The 17,518-nt window shown below is 57.6% G+C and overlaps 1 protein-coding gene and 1 long non-coding RNA gene across 5 annotated transcripts; both read left to right on the forward strand.

Annotated features, from left to right (window-relative positions):
- Nucleotides 1-3,281: 3,281 nt before the first annotated feature.
- Nucleotides 3,282-14,152, forward strand: PTPN6 (protein tyrosine phosphatase non-receptor type 6). 4 transcript variants are annotated; one of them, XM_023232497.1, is made up of 16 exons: nucleotides 3,282-4,059; nucleotides 4,148-4,270; nucleotides 4,463-4,727; nucleotides 7,307-7,496; nucleotides 7,652-7,768; nucleotides 7,873-7,986; nucleotides 8,161-8,257; nucleotides 8,674-8,753; nucleotides 8,949-9,098; nucleotides 10,510-10,641; nucleotides 10,775-10,929; nucleotides 12,772-12,839; nucleotides 12,931-13,082; nucleotides 13,180-13,271; nucleotides 13,642-13,781; nucleotides 13,962-14,152. In XM_023232497.1, exons 2-15 carry the CDS (start codon nucleotides 4,177-4,179, stop codon nucleotides 13,754-13,756), a joined length of 1,821 nt encoding a protein of 606 aa, XP_023088265.1. In that variant the 5' UTR covers nucleotides 3,282-4,059; nucleotides 4,148-4,176; the 3' UTR covers nucleotides 13,757-13,781; nucleotides 13,962-14,152. The 4 variants fall into 4 exon arrangements, with proteins under 4 accessions (XP_023088265.1, XP_023088267.1, XP_023088264.1 ...); XM_023232499.3 differs by having other exon boundaries at nucleotides 4,533-4,727; XM_023232496.1 differs by having other exon boundaries at nucleotides 4,148-4,727.
- A 1,898-nt stretch (nucleotides 14,153-16,050) lies between these two features.
- LOC111555963 lies at nucleotides 16,051-17,252 on the forward strand. Its single transcript, XR_002735681.1, has 2 exons — nucleotides 16,051-16,154; nucleotides 17,003-17,252. It is a non-coding gene; the product is annotated as an uncharacterized LOC111555963 (long non-coding RNA).
- Nucleotides 17,253-17,518: the final 266 nt, after the last annotated feature.

Here is a 17,518-nt window from a genome sequence, read left to right on the forward strand (position 1 = left end):
TTTTTTTTTTTTAATACAGCTACAGCAAACATAGATGCAATCGCACAACATACACTGTTCGGTGATAGGATGCAAGCCCCAGAAGAATACATATAACACACCATTTAAATAAAGTTCAGACACAAACCTGTATACATGCATAATAAAACTATGTATTAAGACTTAATATGGAATTCAGGGTAGTGGTGTCTTGATGGGGAGGGAGGAGGATATGACCAGGGGTGGTAGGCAAGAGTGTCACTGTTTAGTACTGTGTTTCTTAAACTGGGTTGTGGGCCTATGGACATTCATTTCCTTATGCTTTATATATACACATGTAGACATTTGTATTTGTGTCTGAATGTTTTATAGTTATGATCTTTCGTAAACAATGTCATCATGGATTTGGGTGTTAAGAAATAAAAACGATAGGATTTTTCAAAAGACTTTTCAAAGGACTGTTAGCAGCAGGTAGATGCCAAAAGATGATGGTATAACTTAGGGGTCAGCAAACTACAACACACGGGCCAAATCTGACATACTGCTTGTTTTTGTGTGGTCCATGAGCTCAGAATGGTTTTTACATTTTAAAGTTTATTTTGAATAAAATCCAAAGACAAATAATACTCACACATGTGAAAATTATATAAAAATGCATTCATTCACTTATGTATTGTGTATGGCTACTTTATTATTTGTTTATATATTTATTTATTTTGAGATGGAGTCTTGCTCTGTCACCCAGGCTGGAGTGCAGCCGCACAATAGGGCGCACTGCAAGCTCCGCCTCCCAGGTTCCAGCGGTTCTCCTGCCTCAGCCTCCCAAGTAGCTAGGATTAAAGGCGCCTGCCACCGCGCCTGGCTAATTTTTGTACTTTTAGTAGAGACGGGGTTTCACTGTGTTGCCCAGCTGGTGTCAAACTCCTGACCTCAAGTGATCCTCCCACCTTGGCCTCCCAAAGTGCTGGGATTACAGGTGTGAGTCACTGCGTCCAGCCTGTCACCCAGGCTGGATTACAGCGGCATAACCGTGGCTCACTGCAGCCTCGACCACCCCAGGCTCAAGCGATCCTCCCATCTCAGTCTCTCAAGTACCTGGGGCTACAGGGGTGTGCCACCACACCTGTATTTTTTGTAGAGACAGGATTTCTCCAGGTTTCCCAGGCTGGTCTCAAACTCAGGGTCAAGCAATCCACTAGCCTCACCCCCACGAAGTGCTGGGATTACAGGCGTGAGCCACTTTTGATTTCTACTTTTATCTGCCTGCTTCCAAGGAAATATTTTTTTCTTCTGAATTATCAGGCACTTACTTTTGTAATTCTTAGTCTCCCTGAGCTTGTTTCCTCCCATAAGAAAACAGGGAAAATTATTCCTACATCACAGGGCTTCACATACATGAGATCATGTATGTGAAAGTGATCTGCAAATCCCACACCACACCAAGGTAAGGGAGGTAGTTTTTCATTTTCCTGCCAAACGATAGCAGAAACTGTACCTCTTGTCTGAGTTCTGCATCTTGGCTTGACACCCTTCAGAGAAATTCCTGCTTCTTCCATGGTTCAGGAAGAGGTGCCTAGTTAGTTTCTTCTGGGTACCTAGTTAGTTCCTTTCCACCAAATGGGTTTCAGCCCTGGAAGGACAGTGTATTGGGGCCAGGGTGCAGTGGGCGTTTGGTGCTGAGCATGGACCTGAAACTTTGTGTGTGGTCAGAATTACATTCCGTGTGTGGGGATGTGCACCGCACCAGGTACGTGTGTAGGTGGACATGGATGATGAGGTGCGTGTGCCGTGGCTGTGTGTGCATCCTTGCCTGTGTGTGACAAGCAGGCTGTGTGTGTAGGATCAGGAAGCTGTACTTGTGGCCAGGTATGTGTCTATGGACTGACAAGTTTGTTTGTTAGACACTTGCTCAGTGCCAGGCGTTGCACTGGACTCTAAACACTGAGATGAGCGAGAGCACCAGCGGGTGTCCTGCACTGCAGCCAGCTTTGCTGTGTTCTTGCTCCTTGGCGTTGGGCATGGGGGTTCCGTGGAGTTCTGGGGCTCCAGGGTGGTGTCCAAGCTGAAGGGGTAGTCAAAGCTGGACCATGCAATAAACCCACCAGGCAGATTCCCCAGGGCACCAGTGAGAGAAGAAAACCAGAAACAAATAGAACATAAAGGAAGAAGGAAAAGTGGAAAAGCCTTTTTTGGGGGAAAACATTGATGTTTGATGTTTCTAAAAATGATAAAGTAGTTATCATGGGAAAATTAGACTTATTGGGCTTAAAACTTTATTTTTTTCTTATTTTAACTGAAGCAAACCATGCATAATGTTCATAAAGTACACAACAACCTGACTTCACTTTTTTTTTTTTTTTGAGATAGAGTCTTACTCTGTCACCAGGCTGGAGTGCAGTGCTGTGATCTCAGCTCACTGCAACCTCCATTTCCTGGGTTCAAGTGATTCTCCTGCCTCAGCCTCCCGAGTAGCTGGGATTACAGGCGCCCACCACCACGTCCAGCTAATTTTTTTGTATTTTTAGTAGAGAGGGGGTTTCACCATGTTGGCCAGGATGGTCTCGATCTCCTGACCTCATGATCCGCCAGCCTCGGCCTCCCAAAGCATTGGGATTACAGGCGTGAGCCACTGTGCCCGGCCGACTTCACGTTTATACACACCCACACAAAAAGCATCCAGGGAGACACAAAGAGCCTTCCCTGCACCCTAAAAGTTTCCCAGAAATTGTTCCCAGTTAGCATATTTATTTTTATAAAGGGAATGCATGCCCATCATATAACATTCAAAAAGGTATGTAGAGAACCAAGTGTCCCCCCAGCCCTGTCCTCCAGCCACCCAGTTTCCCTCCCTAGGGGAAGCCACCAATATGTATTTCTTATGTATCCCCTGTTGAGCTGCTTTTCCTCGTTTTGGTTTGGCGGTGTTGGCATTTGTATTTGGAATTATAGGCAGGGAGCATCATATACCTTAGTGTTTAGGGCCCGTGATATCAACCAGCCCTGAGAAAATCAGCCATGGCGAGGACCTTGGTCCCCAGCCCCCGGGAGATAGGCCCCCTGGTGGGAGTCCTGGGGCAGGGCAGAGGCCTAGGGACCAGAATCAGAAAGGACCCAAGTTTGACAGGGCTGCTCAGGGTCATGCTGGCCATCCTCTGCCACAGTGGCATGGACAAACCGCATATGTTGGTTAGAGAAGTGCACCCTTCTCTCTTGCAAGCATTGGCAAGGTCTTAACTATCAGTCTCCCGCTCCCATGGCAGCCCCTTTGCACAAGGAGGCTCTTAATCTCTGTTCTTGGAAGCCCTGAGGGCTGGTGTATAGGAGTTCAAAGCATTGGCTTTGGAACCGGCCTGTCTGGGTTTGAATCCTGGCACTGCAGCTGACTCACTGAGGGACTCAGGCAATGCCTTACCCTTCCTGAGCCTCAGGTTCCTTGTCTGTGAGATGATAAAGATAGCCCCTGTTTCTTAGGGCTGTGGTGAGAAATCAATCAGACGAGGCATGTGAATGCCATTATAGCACAGCACCCGGCATCCAGCAGGACTCACTCGATGACAGCTGTCACCGCCATCATTGTCATTAGCGTGGGCCAGGGAGGGCTGTGTAAAAGCAGCTGGTGGAGAAGGAAGAGATGCCGTGTGACCGTCTCGGTTCACATGCATGAAGTATGATCTGGGCCTGGAGTGTGCAATGCACACGTGTGTCCTTACTGCATGTGTTGTCACATATGTGCAATGCCATGCTCCTGAGCCTTTGATTGCAGACGTGTGGGAAGTGGGCCCCGTCCCCACCCCCAGTGCCACCGTGCTCTGCTTCTCTTCCCTTGCTCTGCTCTAAAACGAGAAGTGCAAGTGAGTTCCCCCAAGGGGTCGGCCGCGCCTCTTCCTGTCCCCGCCCTGCCGGCTGCCCCAGGCCAGTGGAGTGGCAGCCCCAGAACTGGGACCACCGGGGGTGGTGAAGCGGCCTGGCACTGGGAGCTGCATTTGAGGCTTAGTCCCTGAGTTCTCCGCCTGCCCAGACTAGCTGCACCTCCTCATTCCCTGCGCCCCCTTCCTCTCCGGAAGACCCCAGGATGGTGAGGTAAGGGCCTGCCACCCACGGTAGACAGGAGGCAAGGGTGCCTGGTGCCCACGGGACCCCTCCTCACTGCCCTGCCTGGGCTGCCCAGGTGGTTTCACCGAGACCTCAGCGGGCTGGATGCAGAGACCCTGCTCAAGGGCCGAGGTGTCCACGGCAGCTTCCTGGCTCGGCCCAGTCGCAAGAACCAGGGTGACTTCTCGCTCTCTGTCAGGTAGGTGGGCCCCCCCACCCCCGGCATTTTGGCCACTATCTGGTGCCGTCCAGGCCCTGAACCACTCATCCCTGGTTCCCCATGGCAGTGCCGACTCCCCGATCCCCACGCCCTGTCTGTGCCCTCGCCCCCCACCCCTGCCCTCCCCATCCCTGTCTGTGCCCACCCATGCCCATGTGTGCCCCCACCCAGGACCTCAGCCGATCCCTGCCCTCCTGCCTTACTCCTGCACCGACTGGCCTCACTGCCTGGTGCCCTGCAGGGTGGGGGATCAGGTGACCCATATTCGGATCCAGAACTCAGGGGACTTCTATGACCTGTATGGAGGGGAGAAGTTCGCGACGCTGACAGAGCTGGTGGAGTACTACACTCAGCAGCAGGGCGTCCTGCAGGACCGCGACGGCACCATCATCCACCTCAAGTACCCGCTGAACTGCTCCGATCCCACCAGTGAGAGGTGAGGCCTCTGTACCCCCGCCACTCGCAAGCAGGGGTGAGTCGGCTCCCGCCCTGAGCGGCCAGGGAGACAGGGAGCCTGGTACCCGGCACTGCCTGCCCTCCATCCCCTCCCCTTCCCGCACCGGCTGGGGCTCTCAGTGTCCCTCCTCCATGCTGTCCTGTGGCATGGTGTCCCAGAGCCTAACCTACCACCCTTTCCACCTAACCCCGAGGAAGCCAGAGAAAGCTGCCTTGCCCTACACCAGGGGCCCTGGCCGCTGCAGCCCAGGTCCCACTAGAGACAGGGAGGCCACTGCTGGTGGCCAGCATATCGTGCTGGCCAGCTCTGTTGTTAGAAAGCTCTTCTTCCTCTGGAAGCAACCCTGCCTTCCTCCGTCTGCCCCTCCCTCACCCCAGCGCATGTTAGGACAGTGAGGAGCTGACACTGGGGATGAGGATGGGGATGAACGGTTGCCAGGACACTTGATACCTTGTCCCAGCCGCCCAGTGGGGATGGGTCTGTCCTGTGGGGTCAAGTGCAGAGATCACTGAAAGCAGGGTGGGAAGTGTTCACCTGTGGAAAGGGGCTCGATACTCCAGGCATTTCCTTCCTGTGCCCTCCTCGCCGACTCCTGTGGTCTTCCAAAGGCAGGGCTGGGGGGCTGGGGGGCTCTGAACACTCCTCAGGACACCATGGCTCCTTTCAGGAGCCGCCTCTCAATGCCAGATCCTCTTAAAGGGCAGCGGAATAACACTAGGGGTTTTCACACGGACCCCTGGGCCAAGCTGACTTGCCCTTGCCCTGCATTCGCGGATCGGTTGTTGAAATGATTGGGAAACGCTTCTGCCAGCTTGCAGCCTTTCTGAGATTCGGGCCTCCAAACTGCATCCATATTTTTGGTCAAGTCACTGATTGAAACTTAGAGCTGGATTCGGTCACGGTACCGCCCTGTGGCCCACCTGGGAGGCCTCCTTTCCTTGATCTGCCTCCTTCAAGGCCTTGCTCCTCTGTGGGCCTCACGTGGCTGGCTCCATCTGCCCCCTGCCCTTCCTCTCCCCACCACAACACTCAGGGGGCTTTTGCCGGTGAGACCCTCTAAAGCTCATGTCCTCTGTTTCTCCTTGCCTCAAGCTAGTAGGAGGAGGACGGGCTGAGCAGTGCCTAGAGTTGGAAGAGAGGAGCAGGGCCCCAGGAGGCCCCTGCAGAGGAGGCTGAGGCCTGGGTCCAAAGAGAAGAGAGAGAAGGAAGGGAGGGCAGTGCTGGGGCAGGAGGTTAACAGGGAAGCCACACTGAAGGCCCTTTTGGGTGACCCATCCCAGGAGCCAGTGTCACCCCTGAACCTGGGAGTGCGTGAGAGACTCTTTCTCCCAGGTTCTGCTGTGTCCCCTGCCTTGTCTGTGGCGCCTCCTTCTCTGCGGGAATTTGCATCTGTCCCTCGGTGGCTCTGTGCTTCCTGTGGTCAGCCTGACATTTGCATGGAGACTTCCTCATCCTGGGGCCCAAGGGAAGGGGCTCAGCCCCCTCCCTGCTGCCTGGGGTCCTAGCCTGTCCCCAAGTGGTGGGCTGAAGTGGCCTAATGGGGTATGGAGGCTCTGGGGGGTCTCTCGGCTGGAGTCACCTCTGGGCAGGGGTGAGATGGGTTGGGACGGACTGGTCCTCCCCTCCTTCCCCCCATCCCTGCGGTTGGAAAATTTGCCCGCCCTCCCCTCGTCCCTGGGCTGAGGAAACCTCACAACCCCACTTCTCACTCTCTCCCCAGAAGGAGTTTTGTGTTTTTTCCATCACGTGGTTTCCTGTGGGGCAGGGCATTGTGGGGCTACAGTTTCCTCCTGGGAAAGGGGTGTGCTTTGGGGAAAGGGCTTAGTTCTGCTTTCTGCCCCGACAGCCCCTTTGAATGCCTTTGAACCCTTTTGAACCCTGGGCTCCCCTTCAGTGACATCATCCAGGGCACCGCAGAGCCCCCTACACCACTCTTTCTCCAGTGGGGCTGTCCTCCCCGCCTCCCTGGGGGAGCGCACCCCATCGGCCTCCCTTGGGACTTGGGTCTCTCTGTCCATCTCCCGCCACTCCCTGTGGTGTGGCCTCGGTCTGTGTTTCTCTTTGCCTCTGATCTCTGCCGGGGCACAGCCTGATCCTTTATGGACACTCTTCCTTAGTTTCTCTCTTCCAAATATTTTGAATATTGCCAGGCTTTCTGCCTTTTAGAGGTGGTCTCTGGGTTCAAAGCCTGGTCAGAATTCTGGAGGCTAGGATAGCTTGAGCCTGGGAGGTCAAGGCTGCAGAGAGCCATGACCGTGCCACTGCACTCCAGCCTGGGCAACAGAGCTCTGGAGGCTTGCCTTGGAGTCCATCAGGGGCCCTAGGCCAGTGAGGAACAGCTCAGCATCAGTTTCCTCATCTGTAAAATGGGGGTGATATCATACCCAGCCCTCAGCATGTTTGTGAGAGGCATCAATATGATGGTGGATTTGGAAGCATCTAGCGCAGTGCCTGGCACACAGTAGGTGCTCGATTTCCTGCCCCTCTCTGTGAGTATCTCTGCTCAGCGCCTTCCCCTGTGGCCTGGGTCTCACCTTCCCTGACGCTGCCTTCTGTAGGTGGTACCATGGCCACATGTCTGGAGGGCAGGCAGAGACGCTGCTGCAGGCCAAGGGCGAGCCCTGGACGTTTCTTGTACGTGAGAGCCTCAGCCAGCCCGGAGATTTTGTGCTATCTGTGCTCAGTGACCAGCCCAAGGCTGGCCCAGGCTCCCCGCTCAGGGTCACCCACATCAAGGTCATGTGTGAGGTAAGGCAGCCGGGTGGCGGGGGAGCCTCTGCTGAGGCTCCTGTCTGTGACCGCAGTGTGGGCGGCAGGGAGGGTCTGCCTGGGCTTGAATTCAAGGCTGGGGCCCAGGGAGGGAGACTCGAGCCCTGTGAGTGGCCTTATTTGGCTCCCCCCAGGGTGGACGCTACACAGTGGGTGGTTCAGAGACCTTCGACAGCCTCACGGACCTGGTGGAGCACTTCAAGAAGACGGGGATTGAGGAGGCCTCAGGTGCCTTTGTCTACCTGCGGCAGGTCAGGCGTGGGCCCAGCTGCTTCCTCCCTTCCCCTGAGCTGTCCCCCCAGTGTGAGCTTCTGAGACCTCTGAGTTGCTGACTTCTCGCTCTCCTCTACCCCAGCCGTACTACGCCACGAGGGTGAATGCGGCTGACATTGAGAACCGAGTCTTGGAACTGAACAAGAAGAAGGAGTCCGAGGATACAGCCAAGGCTGGCTTCTGGGAGGAGTTTGAGGTGCATGGTGGGGGACCGGCAGGGCTGGGGCAGCTGAGGCGGTGGCGGCAGTGTGGGGCCCCAGGCGGACACCTTCCTCCCCTTGCCCACCTCTCTCCTGACCCGCCCCACGTGAGCTCCCCCGATGGATGCTGTCTCTGGGAGGTGATGCTCATTTCCTCACCCGCATCTCAGAGTTTGCAGAAGCAGGAGGTGAAGAACTTGCACCAGCGTCTGGAAGGGCAGCGGCCAGAGAACAAGGGCAAGAACCGCTACAAGAACATTCTGCCCTGTGAGCACCCAGCCTGCCCCCTTCACCCAGGAGACCGCCCCTGCCCCAGCCACCGCCCCTGCCCCATTCACCCAGGAGACCGCCCCTGCCCCAGCCGCCGCCCCTATCTCACAGGTCTCTACCCTCCACTCCAGGAGGGGCCATCTCCCCACACCCCTTCTCCAAAAGGCCTCTACTCCTCCCAGAAGTGCCTCCCCACCACCAGCAGGCAGGCGGCCCCTTGCTCCCAACCTCCTTCTTGTGAATCGCCTCACTCCCACCATACAGATGATCCCCCACCCCTGCTGCCCACAGTCCCCCGCAAGCCTCATGGCTTCTGAGACCAGAACGGCCTGTTAGCTCAGGAGGGTCTGACGCAGGTGTGGTGAGTCCCTGGCTGACCCAGGCCATCTCGCCTCCTCTCCACCCACTCCCAGTTGACCACAGCCGAGTGATCCTGCAGGGACGTGACAGTAACATCCCTGGGTCCGACTACATCAATGCCAACTACATCAAGGTCAGTGGTGTGGGTCATGTGGGAGGAGAGGCTGGGCCCTGGGAATTCCCTGTGTGGTGGGGGACCCTAGATCCAGAGACACCTGGGCAAAGCCGAAGCTGGCTTCTTGCATGGGTGAGGGGAGCAGTGGTTCAGGCCTGTGCTGGGCTGAGGGGCTCACTGTTTTGGGGTGCGTCTCTCCACGCTTGTGTCCAGAACCAGCTGCTAGGCCCTGATGAGAACACTAAGACCTACATCGCCAGCCAGGGCTGTCTAGAGGCCACGGTCAATGACTTCTGGCAGATGGCGTGGCAGGAGAACACCCGCGTCATCGTCATGACCACCCGAGAGGTGGAGAAAGGCCGGGTAGGGCACCCCGCCCCATCCCCACATCTGTGCCCCGTCCTTGTGGTCATACCATTAAGTCAAAGAACCGTCAGATGCCAGGGCAGAAAGGGATCTTGGGGGTGAGGGTCCAGCCCTTGTTGGGAAACTGAGGGCTAGTGACAAAGTCTCGACTACACAATGCAACCCCCAGATCCCTGCATGCATCCCTGGGCTCTTCTGAGCTCCAGACGGAGGTTTCAGGCTCCTTCCTCCTACACCTTCCCCACCTGTCTGCATCCAGGCCCCTCCTGTCCTCCCTGCCCCATAGATGTCTCTGGGGTCTGCCCCTTGATCTGCAGGCTCCCCCTACACAGCACCCTCTGTGCTGCCATTGAAGTGATGCCATCCGTGACAAACTGGGTCAAGTTCCTTCCTCTCTGAAATCTCTTCCATGGCTCCTGGTCACCTTTGGGATAAAGTCACGCTCAAAGGCCTGACATTCAAGGCCTAGTGGTTTCCCTCTGACTCCCACGCTTCTCTTGAAGGCTCACCGCTTCCAGCAGCCGTGGCTCTTTCAGGTTCCCAGCCTTTCTTTGCACAAGCTCATTTTCTTTCTCTCTTTCTTTCTTTTTTTTTGAGACGGAGTCTTGCTCTGTCACCCAGGCTGGAGTGCAGTGGCGCGATCTCCGCTCACTGCAAGCTCTGCCGCCTCCCGGGTTCCCACCATTCTCCTGCCTCAGCCTCCCGAGTAGCTGGGACTACAGACGCCCGCCACCATGCCCGGCTGATTTTTTTGTATTTTCAGTAGAGACGGGGTTTCACCGTGTTCACCAGGATGGTCTCGATCTCATGACCTCGTGATCCACCCGCCTCAGCCTCCCAAAGTGCTGGGATTACAGGCGTGAGCCACCGCGCCCGGCCTGCACAAGCTCATTTTCTGCTAGGAAATGACTCTCTCTCCACACTGTCTCTGCCTGGCCGATGCCTCGTTTTTGAAGACACAGCTGAAGCGCTGCCTTCTCTGTGAATTCAGGTCTTGTTTTCTCCAGGACCTAGAGGGCGAGTTTCCTCGTTCTCAGCCACGCTCCCCAGCGCGGTGTCTCCCCCGGTCACTTGTCTCTGTGAGCTCCTCCGGGCACAGGGGCACAGACTGGGTGTTAGTTGTGTCTGTGACTGCAGCCTGGTTTGCACGGCTTCGGGGACAACGCCTGCCCCGGCAACGTTTGTTGAATGACAAATAGATGTACCGGTAAAGCGGCTGGCCAGGTCGCACCACCTGGGGGTGGCTGATCTGAGACGAGAGCCCAGGTCTCCTGCCTCTCTGCCAGCTCATCCGTCCATCCAACAAACGTTTGGGCCGGTGCCAGGCACTCAGAACCTAGAGCGGGACCTGGGATGGGCCACAGCACCCTGCTCTGTGCCTCATGCCCACCCGACCCTCCCTTTCCAGAACAAATGTGTCCCATACTGGCCCGAGGTGGGCACTCAGCGCGTTTATGGGCCCTACTCTGTGACCAACTGCGGGGAGCATGACACGACCGAATACAAACTCCGCACCTTACAGGTCTCCCCACTGGACAATGTGAGTGGCCCCCACTCCCTGCCCTGCGCCGGGAGTCCCTCCCTGGACTTGTTCTCCTCTCTGGTTGGGTAGGGCGAGACAGGTGGGGTGTTCCGAGGGAGCAGGGGGCACTGACCCTGTGTCCTCGGCTCAGGGGGACCTGATTCGGGAGATCTGGCATTACCAGTACCTGAGCTGGCCCGACCATGGGGTCCCCAGTGAGCCTGGGGGTGTCCTCAGCTTCCTGGACCAGATCAACCAGCGGCAGGAAAGTCTGCCTCATGCAGGGCCCATCATCGTACACTGCAGGTGAGGATGATAATCCTGATGGTAGTAGTGACCGCCGAGAAGTAAATACTGCTAAGTGCCATGAGCATTATAAGCAACATACACGTTAGCTCACGCGAATAGTGCCTTCCGCTCACTCCCGGCTTCTTCTGGGTCCCCTCATGGCTCCGGACCTCTGGGTGGAAAGTGGCTGGAACCAGCCCCACTTTGGCCCTCTGCCTGCGGGTGTCTTCCTCAGAGCCCTCCCCAGATGTGCCATCTCGCCCAACCCTGCCAAATACAGAGGAGGAACCTGGGACCCAGTTGCTGGCCAGGCCCAAGCTAGGCAGGGCAAGGCCGGGCAGGCACCCACAGTAGGCCTGGGTCCTGGCTGCTCCGCTTTCTCTCCAGGTCTCACTCCGTTGGTTTCTTCTTGCCTCCCAGGAACATCCATGGGGCATGTGCTCCCCATTCCTCCTCTTTTTCCATCGTAGCCCCAGGGCTTTGGCTTCTTCCTGACTCCGCCCTCTCTCCCAGCTTCCCCAGGCAGTGCCCCATCCTGGCCCCCAGGGCTGTGTGGGGATGGGCGATGCCTTTTTGGGGGTGCACATAGCTCCTCTATCTACCTTCATGTTTGTGATCAGGAGACCCTGGTAAGGTGCAGAGGTGGGGGCCACAAGGAGGAGCAGGGGTCCCACAGATGAGCCCACTGAGCCGGCCTGGCCTGGGCAGATGAGAGGCAGCGGGCGCAGGGCCCCTCTGCTTACCAGCTGTGTGATCTTGGACAAATTACTTAACTTTTCTAACCCTCAGCTTCCTCCTCTGTAAAATCAGGACTTCAGGGTTGTAGTGAGAACTCAATGAGACCCTGTTGTGGCGGCTGGAATTCCGTCAGCCCTCAAACACGGGGCACTGTTACTGGCTTAGTAATTCACGTCAGGCAGAGAATGGGGGAAATGGGAACCTGCCTTGCTCTGGTCCCTTCCCACTCCCACCGTGGACCCCAGGCCTGCGACAGCCTCTGGCTTCCTCCTCTTCACAGCAGCTGTTTGTCCTGGGACAAGTCGGCTGAATCTAGAGGTGCCCCCGACGGGCTGTCTTGGGGACCCGGCTCTGTCCTCTGCTCTCTCAGAGACAGGCCCATCCCCGAGAGCTACCCTCCTGCTCACCCGCCACACACACATCACACACTTCTTGGAAGCCCCGTGGCCTTTATTTAGACATTACAGGAAGGAAGTGGGTGTGGGGGGTTATTTTTGACAATCTGGGTTTGAAATTAGACAGTGCGACTCAGGGCATCAGCCTGATGGACCCAGCCGAGGGTGGGCCTGGGGTCTCCCTGGCGTCTGTTTGCCCAGGGGTGGGAAAGGAGAGAAACTTCCTACTGCACTGCTCCTCCGAGTGTCCTGCCCCGTGCGCCTGCACCCTGCTGCCTCAGGGCTGTCCTTTTCCTGATGTCAGGGTTTGAAGAAAAAAGGGAAGTGAATTGCGCTGAGAGACGCTCCAGAACTCCTGCAGGGAGAGGCGGGGAGGGCTCAGGGTACCTGGGAGCCGACAGGATAGTGGTGGGATTTGGGGGTCCCAGGTCTTCCGGGGTGGGGGCAGCCACTCACCAGGAGTGAGGAGTCAGTGCGAGGAGTGGAGGAGGGAAGGACGGTGGCAGCCGGGGAGCCGGCGTCAGCACCACAGAGCCAGAAGTGGAGCGTGCCCATGCAGAGCTGGGCAAACCTCCGGCGTCACTTGCCCGGTGACCCTGGGCACATTCCCTCCCATCACTGGAGGCTCAGGCTGCTCCTGTGGTGCCTGGGGCTGGAGCTGAGCACTGGGTACCCCCCTTCCCGGAAGGGCTTGACTGGCCTCTGACGGTCCCCCGTCTTTCCCCAGCGCCGGCATTGGCCGCACGGGCACCATCATTGTCATCGACATGCTCATGGAGAACATCTCCACCAAGGGTGAGGGCACCTGCGGGCTTGGGGGCGGGGCTGGGCAGCCCCTCGGTGTCTGCCTATGCCTGGACCTGAGGTTTGACTGCCCCCCACCCAGGCCTGGACTGTGACATTGACATCCAGAAGACCATCCAGATGGTGCGGGCGCAGCGCTCGGGCATGGTGCAGACAGAGGCGCAGTACAAGTTCATCTACGTGGCCATCGCCCAGTTCATTGAAACCACCAAGAAGAAGCTGGAGGTCCTACAGGTGCGTGCAGAGCAGGGCCTGGGGGGGCTGCAGTGCGGGACGGGTGCCACCTGGCCCTGCTGGGATCACCACCTTCCCACCGTCCCTCTGCCCATAGTCGCAGAAGGGCCAGGAGTCGGAGTATGGGAACATCACCTACCCCCCAGCCATGAAGAACGCCCATGCCAAGGCCTCCCGCACCTCGTCCAAGTGAGTGGCCCTGACTGCCACCGCCAGGCATCCACCCCTTTGTCCTGCCCAACCTGATCCTCACTTTCTGGAGAGGACAAGTGTCGCAGCTGGGGGGGCCTGGCTTCAAGTTCGGGCTTGGGTCTCACCCCTTCTATTCATAAGCATTTCCCGAGTGCCCACCACGTGTGGGCCTCTGCTAGGTACCAGCCGCGTACTCCTGTATGAGATGTAGCTTCCGTCCTCTAGAAGCTTGGAGTCTAGGGCGGGGACAGTGGCTGGGTCGCCTGTGAGATGGGGTGGCCAGAGGGGGCTGCCAGTGCCGAGTCCCCCGCCCTGTCTCCTGACCTGCACCCACTACCTGTACTTGCCCCCCTGCATCCCGCTGCAGACACAAGGAGGATGTGTATGAGAACCTGCACAGTAAGAACAAGAGGGAGGAGAAAGTGAAGAAGCAGCGGTCAGCAGACAAGGAGAAGAGCAAGGGTTCCCTCAAGAGGAAGTGAGCGGCGCTGTCCTCAGGTGGCCATGGTACAGCTCTTCTGCCTGGGTGTCCTCCCAGCCCCGCCCCGTGTCCTTGGCTCCACTGCCTTCCCTGGGTGGATGGGGTGGCCGTAGCCTCACTCTGTGCTTCCCAGCTGCCCCGGACCTTCTTGTTCCCCCTCCAGGTCCCAGCCACCCTCTCACTCCCTCACTCCCTTCTCTTGGCAGCCTCAGCCCTGACCCTGCGGAAGCCCTCCACGGTGGACAGACTCATAACCTGAACCTAGGAGCGCCCCATTCTATTGTAATTTAAATGGCTGCATCCCCCCACCTCTCCCTGACCCTGTATATAGCCCAGCCAGGCCCCAGGCAGGGCCAACCCTTCTCCTCTTGTAAATAAAGCCCTGGGATCACTGTGTGTCGCCTCTGAACGCTGTGCTTGCCCAGTGAATGGGTGGCCGGAGGGCAGGACGGGTAACCGTGTGCCTTCGCGTGAAAGCTCCGCCTTCCGTCAGACGGACGTGGGTCGGGGCTCCGCCTCACACGTGGGCGGGTGACCGTGGGCGAAGCTCCCCAGTCTCCTTCTTTAAAATGGAGGGCGATCATAACAAGGTGATTATGAAAAGCACCGAGATGACGGCCGACGATAAGACGGGCACAGTGACTCACCACAAGCTTGCCATGTGCCCAGGCACTAAAAGACTACACACGATAGTTCAGTCTAGGCACTTTTCTCATTCTCATTTTACAGTGGAGGAAACTGAGGCACAGAAAGACTAAGTAACTTGGTCACTTGCCCAAGGTCACAGGGTTATGGAATAGTGAAGCTGGGATTTGAACCCAGGCCGTCTGACCCGAGTCCACACTCCTTACCCTGGAGTTGCAGCTGGGGCCACCCTCAGGGGGGTCTGATCACACTCCCCTGATGCTGACTTCCAGATCTGAACTAAGAAGAGTAGTTAACAGCCGGAAACGCAAACCGAGACCAGCCCTGCTGCGTCCCCTCTGGCGGGAACAGGGACTGGCTCCTCAGTGCACCCAGGCGCGCCCAGCTCCTCCCCTCACCCAGGCTGCTGCCGCCCTTATCCTTTTGGGCAGAGTTTGAAGAGCCGGCTGGCTTGAAGATTGCTTTGTTTTTTGGTCCCCTCTTCCTTCCCCCATGTCAGGATTGGCGTTTCTTCTTTATTTGAAACACTGGTCTCCCGGGGAGGAAAGCCGGTGGGAGTCATCCCTCAGGAAGGGCTGGTGCCCACTCCTGGAAAGGCTGAGACGACACAGGTTCCAAAGCCCAGAGGCTGGGCGTGCATTACTCAGCAAATCCTTCTTATAGAGGCCCCGGCACCACAGGCTTTCGCAGTCCCCCGACCTCCTGGAATTTAGGCTGGTCAGGGAGACAGATTCACAACCCGATCACAAGCATCAAATCATTGCTGGCGGGTATTAAGAAGGAAGCAAACAAAGACCCGGAGAGAACAGAGGGACTGAGCAACACAATAGCTCCCTGGGGCTGTGGCCCTCCGGGCCTGGGTGGGGCAATCACCTGTCCGGCTCAGGTCCCCTCTCCCAGCAACGCCCTTTCTATCCCAGCCGGAGCTGCACAAAGGCAAGTCCCACCTCCTCTAACCGCCCTTGGGCTACCTGCCCTTGGGGTGGGACTTGGACTCCACTGAGGGCTGTGCTGTGAGGTGGGTCCAGGAGCAGCTCGGTCGGGAGAGCGGAGCGCAATCATTCCCAATGCAGGCCTTAATCGAGGGGCAGGGCTGAGGCTCCGGGCCAGCTGGGGTCTCTGGCTAGCGGTGGGTAACTCCACACTAGGGGCACCTTGCTGGGACCCACCTACCCTTCACAGGCCTGGCGGGGCCTTCTCCCTCCCCTTTCCCTCAGGGGATCCCAGCACGGGCTGGGCACCGCGTGGCGGCACAGCCCAACTCCTGCCCAGCTGACCCCTCGCTGACCTCAGGGATCTCTCTGGCCTTCCAGCTCTGCTGTGGGCAGGGTCTGAGGCCACAGAGGAATGGGCTAGTCCTGGGGACAGCAGCTGCTGTGGGGAGGGGACCCGAGAACAGCCCCCCCCTTTTTGTTCCTCTGGAGACAGGGGTGAGACTGGGCAAGTTGGAGAAAAGAGGGCCCTGGGAGAGGGTGGGAGGTCCAGAGCAGTGGCCAAGCCTTAGAGGAGGTGACCGTGGCTGGCGCTGGGAGGGAAGGGGTTAAGGCGGTGAGGGGCAGCCTATGGCAGGAGGACACACCTGTGCGCAGGGTGGCAGGCGGGGCCCAGGTAAAGAGCCTGCGCTGCCCGGCAGGCGGAGAAGGAAGGAGGAAGAGCGGAGGCCAGGGCGGGCTCTAGGCCGTGGAATACGGGGCCTTAAAGCCCCTTCGTCTCCCCGGCACCCACTCTCTGGGGGCAGGCGGGCCCGGTGACAGGTAAAGGCCACCAGGGGAGAGGTCCTGGGCTGAGCTAGGGACTGCAGAAGGGGGACGAGGGTGGGTAAATCGGTGTGTATTGCGGGTCGGGACAGGCTGCGGGGGTGGGGGAAGGTGGCTCAGAGGCAGGGGGCCGACGGTCGAGGGGCTTCGGAGGGCTGCTTGGACCGCAACCTGGGCCTAGCAATCAGCGACCCAGGGTGTGGCTGGTGGCGGGTAGCAAGGCTCACCAGGAAGTGTCCCCAGGGACTTGGGTGGTGGGGGGATGGGAGCCAGGGATCTGCAGCTTTTCCGCAGGGAGCCTGGGCCTGAAGCTGCCTGACCCAAGGTGGGCGGGCTGGGTGGGGGCCCTCGTCTTACCCAGCAGTGTTTGGGTGCGGTTGGGAGTCTCTAATACTGCCGGGTAATGATGGAGGCCCCTGTCCCTGTGTCAGCAACATCCATCGCCTCAGGTCCCCAGCTCTTAGCTGGCTACAGCCCCCTCCCCACTTCCCACGCACCCCGGAAGCCCCTTGTCTTGAGCTGAGAGTGCTGTACAAAGGGTGGCTCTTGTTGACGGGCTGCCACTAAGGGACACAATGGGCCCCAGCCCCTCCTCCCACCCAGTGCGATTTGTCACCTGGTGGATCCAGAACCCACAGTCGACCTTGAGCTTGGGGTTGGCTCGCCTCCTCTCAAGAGACCTCACCTGGCCTGTGGCCAGGGTCCCTGTAGGAACTGGTGAGCATGCACCGTAGTTCTCTTTTGGCCGGGCCTGGGTCCATCTTCCAGTACAGTGTTGGATGGTCTAATTGTGAAGCTCCTAACACTGTCTGGTAAAGATGGCCCCCGGGTCGGTTTTTCGGCAGTGACCTTTGGGGACCCCTGAAGACCATGGAGGACGACTGACCAACAACCTCTGACCTTCACCCCTCTGGATGGGGGACGAATCACTAGGCAAAGGGGAACAATGGGAAGAAGACAAAATGGCTGCCTTTTTACGGCTGCAGCAAGATTTGGAAACACTGGTTCCCTAGGCACCTCCATTGTCTTCCCACCTTGGGAACATGAAATAAATAAAGTGTGAATGGGATCATGAGGAAGGACTGTTCCAGGTCACTTGACCTGTCTTTTGTCTAATTGTTGATCTCAGCCTCCCAGCAACTCAGGATTGGGGCTGCGACGTCTGCTTTGTCCTTCGATACTCAACCCTAAGCAGAGAAAAACGTCTTAAAAATTGAAGATTAACCCAGTCCCTCTGTTCAGATCCACCTGCTGCCCTATCTGTATTTGGCAGTTCCTGTACATACTTTGCCCCCATGTTTTGTCTGAGTTCCACATCTTCCTTGTCTCCCCGCAGGGATGGGAAATGGGCAGTAGTGGGA

This window comes from Piliocolobus tephrosceles, chromosome 10, assembly GCF_002776525.5.
Source record: "Piliocolobus tephrosceles isolate RC106 chromosome 10, ASM277652v3, whole genome shotgun sequence".
Taxonomy (NCBI): Eukaryota; Metazoa; Chordata; class Mammalia; order Primates; family Cercopithecidae; genus Piliocolobus; species Piliocolobus tephrosceles.